The sequence below is a fragment of the Gymnoscopelus microlampas genome (assembly GCF_963454915.1).
Source record: "Gymnoscopelus microlampas genome assembly, chromosome: 1".
Taxonomy (NCBI): Eukaryota; Metazoa; Chordata; class Actinopteri; order Myctophiformes; family Myctophidae; genus Gymnoscopelus; species Gymnoscopelus microlampas.
This window is the reverse complement of record NC_139962.1, coordinates 19,989,676-20,003,057: the sequence shown is the minus strand read 5'-3', so window position 1 is coordinate 20,003,057 and position 13,382 is coordinate 19,989,676. Positions and strand designations below refer to the sequence as shown.

The 13,382-nt window shown below is 39.3% G+C and overlaps 1 protein-coding gene across 2 annotated transcripts in view; it reads right to left on the bottom strand.

Moving 5' to 3' along the window:
• gpc5a (glypican 5a) overlaps positions 1-13,382 on the bottom strand; it is a 118,559-nt gene that overhangs the window by 43,573 nt on the left and 61,604 nt on the right. For both annotated transcript variants that reach the window (XM_084057973.1, XM_084057974.1), the window contains exon 8: positions 6,434-6,554. In XM_084057973.1, coding sequence (XP_083914099.1) covers positions 6,434-6,554 — 121 coding nt within the window. The remainder of the gene's footprint in view (positions 1-6,433; positions 6,555-13,382) is intronic.

Below are 13,382 nucleotides of genomic sequence, written 5' to 3'. Positions count from 1 at the left end.
GTTTTGCCGTTTTCAAAAAAGTTTTTTCACAGAATCAAACGTTTTATGGTCATGATTCACCAGGATCCTGGATAGCTTGATTCTAGGCTTAAATTAATTTATATAAATATCTTTGTAAAAGTCAATGGGAAAAATGCATCGAGTATTTACTTCCGGCACCAGGAAGTGGGCGGGAACTGCGACGCTCTATATCAGTGCTGCTCAATCTTTTTCATTTCAAGGACCCCCAAAATTATATGTATTTGGCCGCGGACCCCCATCAAAATATGTTGTTCCAGGGACCCCCAGAAGCAAAGATTTGAGTTAAAAAATTTCAATTTCGAAATATATATATATTCAAAGATTTGCACACATTTTCACGATTTTTCAAAAATAGCAGATCTACAAGCTCGTAGCGCGGCACTCGGTGCCGCGCTATGAGCTTGTATATCTGCTATTTTTGAATTGCCCAAAGTGTAAAATAATGCTGTTTAGCTCAAATCTAAAAATGACACGGTTCCAGGTCTTAACATATTCTATGTCGCACTTTGTATCAATTCTTCTCTGCATTTGTTCAACAGAGTAACCCCTAACAGAAATACAGTGATATTTGATATATAATACATTGGTCCTCATTAACTGCTGTTTAAACATACAGACTCCTCTCAAATTGTATTGTTGACTCTCTCTAATTTGGAACAACGTTGTACATTGTACATTATTGTACATTATTTGAATTGTTTTAAGGTCAACCAGATCTTTGCATTTTAGTGCTTTTAGTTTGATAAAGAGTTGGTTCGTTTTTTTTATTTACAATTCTTATGAATCTTTTTTGAATGATAAATATTCGATTAGTAATTGTTTTGTATGTTTCAATACAACATTGCGTGTGTGTGTGTGTGTGTGTGTGTGTGTGTGTGTGTGTGTGTGTGTGTGTGTGTGTGTGTGTGTGTGTGTGTGTGTGTGTGTGTGTGTGTGTGTGTGTGTGTGTGTGTGTGTGTGTGTGTGCGCGTGTGTTTCAAAATGAAGAAGTCAGTTTAATATGATGAAAGATCATGCAACTTTTACACAAACATTATTCTCCAACATGAATAAGAATACATAATTTTCAAATGATATGAATCTACAGTTGCACAGCTAAATTATTGTTGGCTGGATTTTTCTTTTAATATACAGTATATGGCTCGTACTTTGCTGCAATGAACCGTAAATGGACATGATCATTTATTATATGATTGGGGGAAATAAAATGTGATTTATATAGTTAAAGAAGATGTGTGTCTGCAGCACTGTCAATTTTAAAGTAATTACATTTGTGAATTAAAGAGCCAAAACACCACTATTTCCTGCTATCCTTCTCAATATGATTAGATGATCAGATGGCTTAATGAATCACTGCTGAACTTCTAGAAAGGTTTCGGTTATAATCGGAAGCATTTGCTTGGTGAATGGGTTATTTTGGCATCCCAGCTGTCCCTGGCTGAAGAAGACAAAACAAGCATGTTTTATAGACGACTACTATGACCTGGAAAATTGCAGCCAATAAGTTATCACTTTTTATATTGTTGATAGGAAATGGACACATTTAGACCACTTCAAAGACTTAAAATAGGGAGATGAAATAAATGTCATTACTGTTATGTAATTCCAACAGTGTAAGCATTCATTCATATTTATCCATGCACTTTATTTTATGGCACCCAATCCCAAGAATGTTGTAATAATAATAATAATAATAATAATAATAATAACTAGAAAAGTTCCCTGACCCACTCTGCCCACTCTCACCTGTACCCACACCATTCATTAGCTCAGCTGTTTCCTGACTCACTCCGCCCACTCTCGTCTGTTCCCAGACTTCCCGCTTCCCCTCGTCAGCCCTTCTGCTCCTAAACTTCCCTCTCCCTCTGTCACATTCTAAGCATTGCTACTTTAGCTCTCTGACCTACAGGCAGTAGTCTGTGCTTTTGTGTTCCGTTTCAGTATTCTGTATATTTCATACTCCGAGTTGCCAGGTACTGTGTGCTTGTTCTGTGTGGACTGGACTCCAGTGTTGATTTCGTCGACTAAAACTATGACGAAAAATGTTCGTCGACTACCTTTTTCACTCACGAAAACTAAATAAAAACTAAGCTATGACGACTAAAACTAAGACTATAATGACAATTTCGTCAACTAATAAAAATTAGACTAAAATGTTAGGGAGGGACTAGTGGAGAAGAGATCCAGTAGAACTAAAATACAAGTCATTCTTTCATTGCCACACTTATTTCAGACTGTGTCGTCCTAGTGCCACGAAAAAGGTGCATTTTTCCTCTGTTTGTTTTTTAACATTGAAGTGAATGGAGCAGCATTTTTTTGGATAGCGTTATCTCCTAGTTCCTTTGAGATAAACAAAAAAAAACAAGAACAAAAAATAAATAAATATATAAAAAATAAATAAATTAAAAAAAAACTTTTTTTTTTTTTTAAATAATTTCGTAATTTCCGTCCGTGGCCATGATAGCCATAGAGCCATCGGAAGGGAATTCCCGTTTTTGGCAATAAAAGAGTTAACGTTGTGACGGGTGCTGTGCTCTGAAAATAGCAGACCTACAAGCTCACAACGCGTCGCGCTGCAACGCGTTGTGAGCTTGTAGATCGGCTATTTTCAGCATGCAACCAAGTGTGAAATCAGCCATTACGACGCCATCAAGGCACCGCCAAAATACATTTTAGTCGACTAAATGAACTGTAGATTTAGTCGACTAAAATCTTATGAAATTTAGTCGACTAAAACTAGACAAAAACTAAAACATTTCAGATGACTAAAATATGACAAAAACTAAATGGAATTTTATTCAAAAGACTATGTGACTAAAACTAAATCCAAATGTGCTGTTGGACTCCCATCTCGGAACCTCTCCTGTGTGCCTGACCTGTTTGTTTTTGACCTTCTACCTTTGGGTTATTGCCTGCTCCCTATTTGGATTAGGTTGCCTGTTTTGGACTGCTGTCCTGGTTTTGACCCCTGCCTGCCTCACCTCACTGTAAGCCTTGTTCTTCTTCCCTTCTAATAAATTCATTATATTGACCCTGCTCTGCTCGTGGTCGTGTGCACTTTGTCTCTTTCCCCTGACACACCATAGCAGTACATTCTGAAAGCAAGCTAAATAGTATTAAGTTATATTTCACCCTTCTCCTAACCTGTCTCGGCCAGCCTAATGGCACAATGTCATATTCAAGTTCAGGAATGCAACCAATAAAAGGTGCACACATTCTCAAAGTTAATTCAGTGAACTAGGGGGACAGGATAAATGAATAATTCACAAAGAAAACTGCTGGTCAACCACGACATCAATGACTGGTAAATAATTCAACCCACGGTCTGTGCAAGGAGCTGCTTGCCCCTGATTTTGATTGAGAGACACAGGGGCAGGTCCTACTTATAGATTCTTGATGGGTTTTACCACATTGGGGGTGGGGGTGAGCAGAGAGGAGACGAGTCAACAAATAATTCATAGGAGGAAGCTGCTGATGAGCAAGATGATGAAATCCTGAGTTTGTACTCTCAGATTGCATGATGAATTTGTCAATAGCTGCGTTGCTGTTTTGTGTTCTGCTGCAGTCACTGCTTTGAATAGTAATGATTTGTTTCCATTTGGGCTTAAGGAGGGTGCGGGCGTTTCTGAGCATCTGTGAGTCAAGGTCAAGTGAAATAAACGAAACAGGAGTAGATTCATGATATTTGTTTGGAAAATGAAATGAGCTTTTGCATGCATACATCACGCTTATCTTCTCAACACATGCTCAATGCAGGCGTTTTTATAAGTGCAATAATTTCACCTTGAGAGATGAATGTGAGGTCCATCTGCATTATATTTCCCTCCCATCGCTCAATTTTTCTTTTCTCAGACACAATGCTCAAGGCAATGCACAATGCTCTTAACCACATGAACTCAAGTGTCCCTATTCTGGGCATATCATAATAGGCGAACATTCACTGAAAATAGATGATCTACAAGCTCACAATGTGTCACATCGCGACACGTTGAGAGCTTGTAGATCAGCTATTTTCAGCTAAAAGATTTGGTGCAGACTGTAGAGGGAAAAAAGGAAAGGGCCAAGTACGGAGTCCTGGGTGACCCCGGTCAAAGTACATGTAAAGTAAAGTAAAAGAAAAAGTACATGGTTTAAGTTGTTAAATATAGAGTACTGTCAATATTTCTAGAAGTAGTAGACATTGTTGACAGTTTAATAACCTATTTTTTCAAAAGCTCCATTGAAAGATTTCACCAGGGTGAGTCATAGAAAACAAATAAGTCACAGTCCAATGATGATGGTGATCAGGTTGTTTAACCACATTAAAGGTGCCTATTTTGGGCAAATTTTCTAAAATGTTCAACATTGTTGCCATAAAAATAATAATAATCGGTCAAATAGATCTACAAGCTCAAGATATGCTAACAAATAGCTTGAGCTATAGCGAAGAAATACTTGGGTGCAAAAAAAAATTACATTGAGGTTCAGGCTGAATTTCAAATGGGCTTTATCCTCAGCAGATTATAAATGATTTAGTTGACGATCAGCACTGTTTGGGACTGGTGTAGTCTGTGCAGTAAACAAACACTCAAAGGTGCCGAATAGTCCATACATAGTTTATACATTCCCAAACACAAGGACATAAACACCTTTAAGATTTAAAAATAAATGCTGCACACACGTCAGGACGGCAGATAAGCAGCTCTAATGGCTGCGATATGGATTTATGAACGCGTTCCGACACCCCACAGATGGTGTGAATTAGACAGGGAGGGATGCCAACACTGGGTCAACAGAGACGACCTCGCCTGCAGCCTGCCTCTTGGGAACCCAGGCGAACAGACGAGGAAGCCAGCGCCGCTGCTCGAGCACCCAGCCACGGCTACTCAAGCACCCAGCCACGGCTACTCAAGCACCCAGCCACGGCTGCTCAAGCACCCAGCCACGGCTGCTGCTACTGCTGTCACTGCTGCAGCAGAGATGGTGGGAACAGTAAACTGTCCTAATCTAATCATCCTAAGAGACAGAGTTATCAAACCAAGCCACAACAGCATAGAAGTGCGTAGAACCGGGCTGGCTGACAGAAAAACAACATCGATTTGGTCAAAGGGGGCAAACAACAATTGTGTAAATGGGAACGTACACAAAAGGGCTCAAATGGATTTGTAAATATGTATTCATTGATTTGTTTTGTTTTTCTCATCCCTGGAGTGCTCTGTTGATTGTGTTTTGGAGACCATATTGCTCTATTATACCTTACTTACCGGCAAGATGGACGAGGGTGTAAACTAGTTAACACTCTAATCGAATTACAAAAAAGACAAAACAAATAAAAACAGCAGCTTTAGGTTTTTGATGATTAACTTAAAATTGCACTCAAAACAAACAAAAACTAGAAACGGGTGCATATCTCCACCGGGCTGGGTTGCCTAGCCAGGGCTGTGTAAATCATGGATTGCAGATGTCAGGACCCAAGGAAGTTGCGGGATGAAACAGCATTTATACTACATCAATACGGAGCAACTTTATGATTTGTGGCACCCTCTATGGGCAGAAGTGAATGTGGTTTTGGAGGCCCCTCATCATACAGTATGTGATTCCAATTTGGGGTTGTTTGGTTATTGCATTCATGACATATGGCATTTTTGTACGAAATAGGCCCCTCCCATTAATTTTGGAAGCTAATTACAGGCAAACCGCATGGATTATCAAAACCATGTTTGACGCTCATCGTCTTATGACACCCGAGATCATTTGTACCTAATTTGGTGAAACAAAATAATGTTTCTTCGACAAAAACTGATATTTGTAGCATTTGTGGCACCCCCTATGTGTTTAAGTGAAATCACTTTTGGCTCTGCATTGTTTAGAGGCCCCTCAATGTTTGACTCAAATTTAGGCAATTATAGTCATTTGGAATGGAACATGAAACATCTGAATGAAAAAATATTACTCCAGAGATAATATCTAGCGATTTGTGTGAGTTTTATCTCTGCAGGAGTACGTAGCAAAAAGTGTGTTTTTGAAATGCAAAATGGCAGAAAATATCGTTAGGCAGAAATGGACGTGGCTTATGTGGGGATTTAATAATTGAATAGTTGCCTAATGCAGGTGTAAGACCATTGTGTTTTTATTGTGTTATAGGGGTATAATGCATAGTTTTCCATGCATTTTGGAAAGAAATTCGGCCGCGTGGCTTTGCCACCCGCCCAGGATAAGTGTCCCTTCTTTTAATCTCTGGGAGTTGGGAACAAACAAGGGTGAAACATAATCCTCCTGGCCTTCTGGCCTGGCGGATATAAAAAGAGTGGAGGTTAACACTCGTTAACTCTGAGAAATAAGTAAACCGTGCAGAACAGAAAGATACTGTATACTGGAAAACATAAAAAGGGGGAGAATGGGCCAGAGAGAGACATAAAGACAAGTGTCTTACCTGATTGATGTGTTTCAGTTTATCTATGATCTGATTTATTACAGGGTCTGTTCCCTTCACTTTAACTTCTGGGTTTGCAGTCTGAGCCTTGATCCCATTGCCCACCACTCGCAGGGTGTAACTGTGTGAAGAAGAAATATGAGACAAAAGGAGATACATGAGTGCGTTCATATGACCTCAATAATGCAAAAGCATCATCGTGAGAAATGTACCAGCAATCAGTCAAAACTAAACGAAATCAAATAACAACCTCAAATTGACATCCGGTCAGAATAAAAGTCTTTATACCAGTATCATTGAGAAACATAAAAATCACTGTGATAAACAACATTCTGAACTCATAAAAAGGCAATATTCGAATGCACAACGCAGCATACCCACTGTTGTTAATACAATAAACAAGATTAAATGACAAATACCCACAGGACACTGAAATGTGTGAGTGCAAACTGAAATTATTGATATACTGTACACTGGAATTTAAATTATCCTTGGTTCTGTTTTTAAATTGATTACAAAACAAATGTGTTTGTCTACCTCTTATAAACATGCAGATATAAGTATTAGCAAATAGGGATATCAATGCTTACTATTTATTCATTTGTACTTGAAGAACCTTTTTATACGCTCAATATCCGCCTATTAATTTGAGACATATAGTCTTATGGAATGAATATAGAGAAATTAACCTCTTTGTGACCTTCACTGCAGCAGTCTTTTGCATTGGTCCTCTACATCATGATTAATACCAGACTGAAGAGATTACATCAGAGCCATCTGTGCCCAATTTCACCCAATGAAAATGTGTCGGGCCAGTCTATAAATATGAGAGATTTGTTACTATCTTATTTAAATGACAGAATGTTGCAAAACAAGAGGATCAAAAAAAAAAAAAAACATGTGTGCATACAAACTTCTTATCATGCACCTCTCTCTCTCTCTCTCTCTCTCTCTCTCAAAGCAATATGTTTCACTATGCCATTGGGAACCCCAACCATAATCACAGCCATAATAACGTCTCTAACATGCTACTGGTCTGCAGTGCAATACAAAGATTCTCATGGGGCTCCACGGCACCAGAAAATGTAGGCCTGTCCACGTGTCATAGATTAAAAGAAAAAACATTAATCATACTCATCATTTATTCTCCACAGTGAGTGCAAAGCTTAGCACCAAACCACAACCTACATGAGGATATGAAACAGCTGTGTGATTGCCTGTGTCTCCGTGGAGACAGCAGCAGTATCCTTTAATCCATATCCCTCTTCCCAAAGGGATGCTTGGTTTGCATCTCATCTCTGCTCTCACTGCTACCGAGTCATAGATTGAAATTTTCAATCATCACCTTTTTGATGGCTTTCCCCTTTTCTTTTTGGGCTGATTATCCATTTTTGCCAAACTTGAACTTCTTCAACAAATAATGCTGAGTATGAGTTCCTATTAGTGCAGTCATATCCTAATTTACAGTACTCTAATGGTTGTTCAGAGATGATAAACCCCCCAAAAAGAACACCACTTCCTTCCAGACATCTTTCTAAATTATTAGACATTATGTAATTTTTTTGACAAACCCCAGTACAGAGCACAGAGATGATATGCACTGCGACCACCTTTCAGCCAGCCATTAAAAAGCGCTCATGTTCTTGACATCAAAAAGTTGTACAGTATATCTGAATAGCTGCAAGCTGGTCCTGGTGAAAGAGTTGTTGTGGGCCCCTACTACTCATAATAAATGTATGCGTGCCCCCTCCCCCTCTTTCAGCTTAGGCCTATACAAAGTGTTGAAGGTGAAGGGTTATATCAATAATAATATATGCTGCAGAATTGGACACGATGGTTGATGGCTTTGAAGGCAACAACAACTGTTTTGTGGTTGTCACTGAGCAAATCGGCTCCTTCAAACAGCCTGTTCTCATGAGCTCAAAAGGCCAGACAAACCTTCAGGCAAGACAGCAATGGAACCCATGCAACTGTTAATGCATCAAACAAAGAACCCATAAATAAAACAAACTACATCTTGTTTCATTCAATTATCCAGAGCTGAGCTGGTAATAAGGGTGGCATAACTAATTCACAGTGATAGGACAATTCAGTGAAATTATGAATTCAAATGTAAGCTTATATCAGCTCTTTCTTGAACTTGATGCTGTTTAGAGTCCACAACCTGTAAGCTTTTGCCAAGGGCTAATTTGGTGAGACATGTAGTGGTGTCGCTTTCATTAATTAAAATTCATCACAACAAAACTTTCTTAAGACAGTGAGGTAGTGACAGCCTGTCTTTGAATAAAGGCTTATCATAATGCCAATTACAAGGCTAGTATGGGTATGCAGAAGGTAGGCTGTGCATGTGCCTTTACTGAAAGCCGTGACAAAATGACAAAACAGTGATCAATACTGCTGCTGGCAAAGATTTAGCTTCAAACATGGCTACTGCCATGTTTGTTCCAATTACTAGGAAGCCCTGAACCTTGAAGCTATATTGACTGATGCCAAGGCAAGGCGAGCTGAAGGGCAAGGCAGCAGTTGTAATTAACATGGTCTGATAGTTGGTTGGTGGGTAATGGTCATTTTGTGTCAGGCAACTGTACGTTTTTTTTTTACTAAATTGCTGGTAGTTGGTTCTCAAGACGGGAGTGCTGAGACAGATTTGTGCATGCAGCAAAAACTTTTGCTACTTGGTGAGATCTCTGGAAAATGTATTGTATAGTAATTTGTATTGCAACTGTAAAATAGTAAAACAGTAGAATATCAAAATGCAGTTTCACACTCATTGTCACATGACTCCCCAAAAGAAAAAACGGCAACACACAGTGACATTTGTCACATTTGTGGAACCCCCTATGGGTCTAAATGAAATCAATTTTGTCTTTGCATTGTGTAGAGGCAAAACTGGGACACCTCGTCAATTTGTGTGTCCCATACGTACAGTATGTGCTCAATGAAGGACGTTTTAAACTTTTGGTATCACCATAATAAAACAGGGACCTGAAGTTGTATGGGTCGTGGATATTATGCAAGCAAGTAAAGTAAGTAATCAACATTCCTTGCGCCATCATTCATGATGACATGATTAACATTAACAAAAGAAAAGCTGTAGGTTTTGCATATTAAGGTTGAATGAGATGTACAGCCCAAAACAGGCCATTGACCGATAAAATGTTTAATTGGCCATTAAAGGTAGGGTAAGTGATATTTTTGGGTTAAAAAGGTTAAAGCACTATATTTTGATAGTAATCATTGCTATAGGGTGTTTGTTCAGTAACAGGTGTCTCCCTGTCTCTCCAGCTCTTTAATAAACAGAAAATAAAATTTCAGGTAGGTGACAAACTCTCAGCCAATCAGGAGAGAGTACCCATTTATCAGCTACAATTTTATAGTGTTCCAGTTCCAATTTTGTCTGCTCATTTCTTAGTGTCATCACTTCCAATTTAACTTGTTTAATCTGTAGCCTGACTGAGTTCCCTATCCTGATTGGATAAAATTGGTATCCCAACCTGAAAATGCATTTTCTGTATAATAAAGAGGTGGAGACACATGGAGACTCCTCTTACTGAACAAACACTCTATAGCAACAATGAGTACTATCAGAATATAGAGCTATTTAACAATTATTTTAACCAAAGAAAATCACTTACCCTACCTTTAATTATAAAGATCACAGGCCACCATGGCCGATTGGGAAAATGCTGTTATTAGGCAATTTTATAATTTAAGCCATTATTAATATTATTATTTGGATAAAGTAACACAACATTGCATGATTGCAATACGTAGTTTACAACCATTTAATCATAATGGTTTAATTCCCGGCAGACTGCTATTGCTGTGCACTGCAGTTATCTGATAGATCAGCCTATTCGTCGGACGATGGTGTCGTGCATTGAAAATATCAGACCTACAAGCTTGTATGTCTGCTATTTCCGATACGCAACAACACCGTCATACAGCGAAGCACAAATCGAGCTGATTGCGTCTCCTCCTCCTAATCAGCGCTGAGTATGGGTCTTCTTGGTTCGCTTGATTGTTATGATAAACAGAAACGGGGTTTCAAGGTAATAGAATCTGAACCAAACCGGACCCAATTGACGATAATAAAACAGGGACCTGAAGTCGTATGGGTCGTGGATATTATGCAAGCAAGTAAAGTAAGTAATCAACATTCCTTGCGCCATCATTCATGATGACATGATTAACATTAACAAAAGAAAAGCTGTAGGTTTTGCATATTAAGGTTGAATGAGATGTACAGCCCAAAACATATATTAATTTGTTGATACTGTGAGACGGAGTCAGGCAAGCTGTTATCACGCCCACTTTATTCAGTTCTTGGCAAGCGACACCTCTGCATGATGGAGTAGATAGATATTATTTAGGTAACTATAAAAACAGGAACAGATTGCATCTGTGATAAAGTGGAAAGAAGCGCAGTGCTAATGTAACAAGGTATAATTATCAGTTGTGTGCATGTAGCCTATCTGCAAACACGCATGTGACGTTAATTGTAATATATAAATTATTCTTTGGCTAGTAAAATATAATCCTGTCGGTCAAGATGGCCAGCCCAAAAAATGCCTAGGGGAAACCCTGACTTCCATTGAGTCTGTGTGTGATGTCATGTATCTTATTTCCGCACATAAAAATTGTTGTGTTATCCTATATCAAAATCGCCATGGACCGTGGACGGTGGTCACAAACGTAACATCCGGACCTACGAGGCGCACCGTTGCTCCGATCCGCAACAAGTTCACCAACACTGGTCAGGGATCTGCCATCAAAATAGCCACACCAGGGGCTGTAATTGCTGAAGCCCGACCCCTTTGCATTCCTATTGGCTGGATTTAAACAGCCATAACTCCAGTATGGGTGGTCTCACCCAATTCCAATTTAATAAAAAATTGACACTTCCGGTTTATTTCCTACTTACGGTTTGTTGGATTACCTTGAAACTTCACCGACACATTCTCTGAGGGGTGTGGAGTTCAATGGTGCAACCCGGAAGTGGATCTGCTCACTTTCCAAGAAGTGGTCGTTTTACCAGGAAGTGGTCGTAGAGACCCAAAACTCTGCCTACCTCCCCATTTTTGGGTATAAGGACTCCAACAGTAAATAACGGAAGTTGATCCAACCATAGGAAGTGGGTGAAATTGCAATTTCTCCCCCACTCTGATCATTTCTTTGCCCCTACCTCCCGAACGCATCATGTGCCAGTGGACAGGGTGCTGCAAGTGCATGCTCCAATTAGCACTAAACTTGGCACAAACACTGTTCTGGCTGGGGTCTGTCATGACAATAGTCACACCAGGGACCACGTCAGGGTCCCCCGAGGGCCACAGGCACACCGTTGCTCCAATCATCACCAAACATGGCCGAAATGCTGTTCAGGGATCTGCCATGACAATAGTCAAACCAAATTAAATAAATTAATTAATAAAATGTGGGGCACTACAGCAGTGTTACAGCAGGTTCTAACATTTAAAATGGCCATAACATGGTGACCATTGCTCTGATAAGCGCAATATAGAACTGGATTTGAAGGCAGTGTAGCGTAAATCTAGTAAATTACAATTGCACACATTTTCTACAGCATTCATGCATCAGCCAAATTTAAGCTATGAACCAGTTAATCACAGAGAGACACCAACTTGATAATCAGCTTAGAACTTAGAACATTACTAGGCTACTTATAACATCCAAACTGTGCTGTCTCTTATTTTCAAAGTGTGGTACTGCAGTACATACCACCTGAGATGTCATTGTCAAAGGCCCAATATAAAATAAGCAAACAGAAATTAGTTAGTAGCGACAGTCGGTTACTGCAGTGGTTGTGTGTTTATTTAGGCTATTACATCTGCTAAACATGTCATGAAAATGTTAAAAGTACTAAAATAGAAATGCCACTTTTCTAACTCCTCTTAAATATCTTCTCTTTCCACAATTTTGTGGTATTTTATGAGGACAGATGTAAAACTTTGATCTACAGCGTCCTCATAATACCAGACAGTAAAAAGGTGCAATATTTACAGACGCTAATGGTCCATTGACTGTAATAATGTCTGAAATTAATCATGTGGTAACAGCCTGACTTCCTAGTGCCTTTTATAATGTCACTAATGGTCAACATGCCGAACCAAATATAGTGTTCCTTTTAGGTTTAAATTCCAAGGCATTCAATCCTCCCAAAAGGTACATTTTGCTTGCAACATTCTATCACTGCAAAACATAATACATCCCACAGAGATATACTTGTTTCCATTCCCAAGCCTTGGATTCAGTCTAGTGCCGATTATCAACATCATCACACGGACGAATGGAAAACACTTTCCCTTTCTGTCTCTGCCATCTTCATCCATATAAATTGACCAAGCTTGTCCAATTTCAATGCCTGCTCCTTGGGATGAAGAGAAAAACATTAAGAGGATGGTTATGAATTCATGAGGACTTGCATGCATAAACAAATCAAAAAGTACCCTTTCTGAGTCACGAGGACCCAAAATCAAATCCAACTCCCGTCAGTAACTCCCATCTCTCTGCCCTAGCTTTCCTGTCTCTCTACAGACTCTCCTAGCATACCAAAAGATAATCAAAAAGGGGGGGAAAAGCCAAAAGGGCCACCTTCATTAAACAGTAGAAGCAGAAGTGTCTAAAGCAAAACACTTCACCACTGATTGGGCTTCCGGGCACAACATATCACTGTTTCATGATCATTCATCGAGCCCCCTCAGGAGTGGAGCCAGGTGAACACAAATAGATGCTAATAAGGCATGGGGATAGATGTCCCCCTCCTCCAACCACCAAATGGTAAACATAAGGATATTTAACTAACAATTTACAATGTAATTTGTCAGTGTTATGCCCCAGTTCATTAGTATCCTCTCCCAGAGTGCCACTCTACCCAAAGATAAGAGATCCATGTCAACAATAACTTAATCTTTGCTGTTTTACATTTATA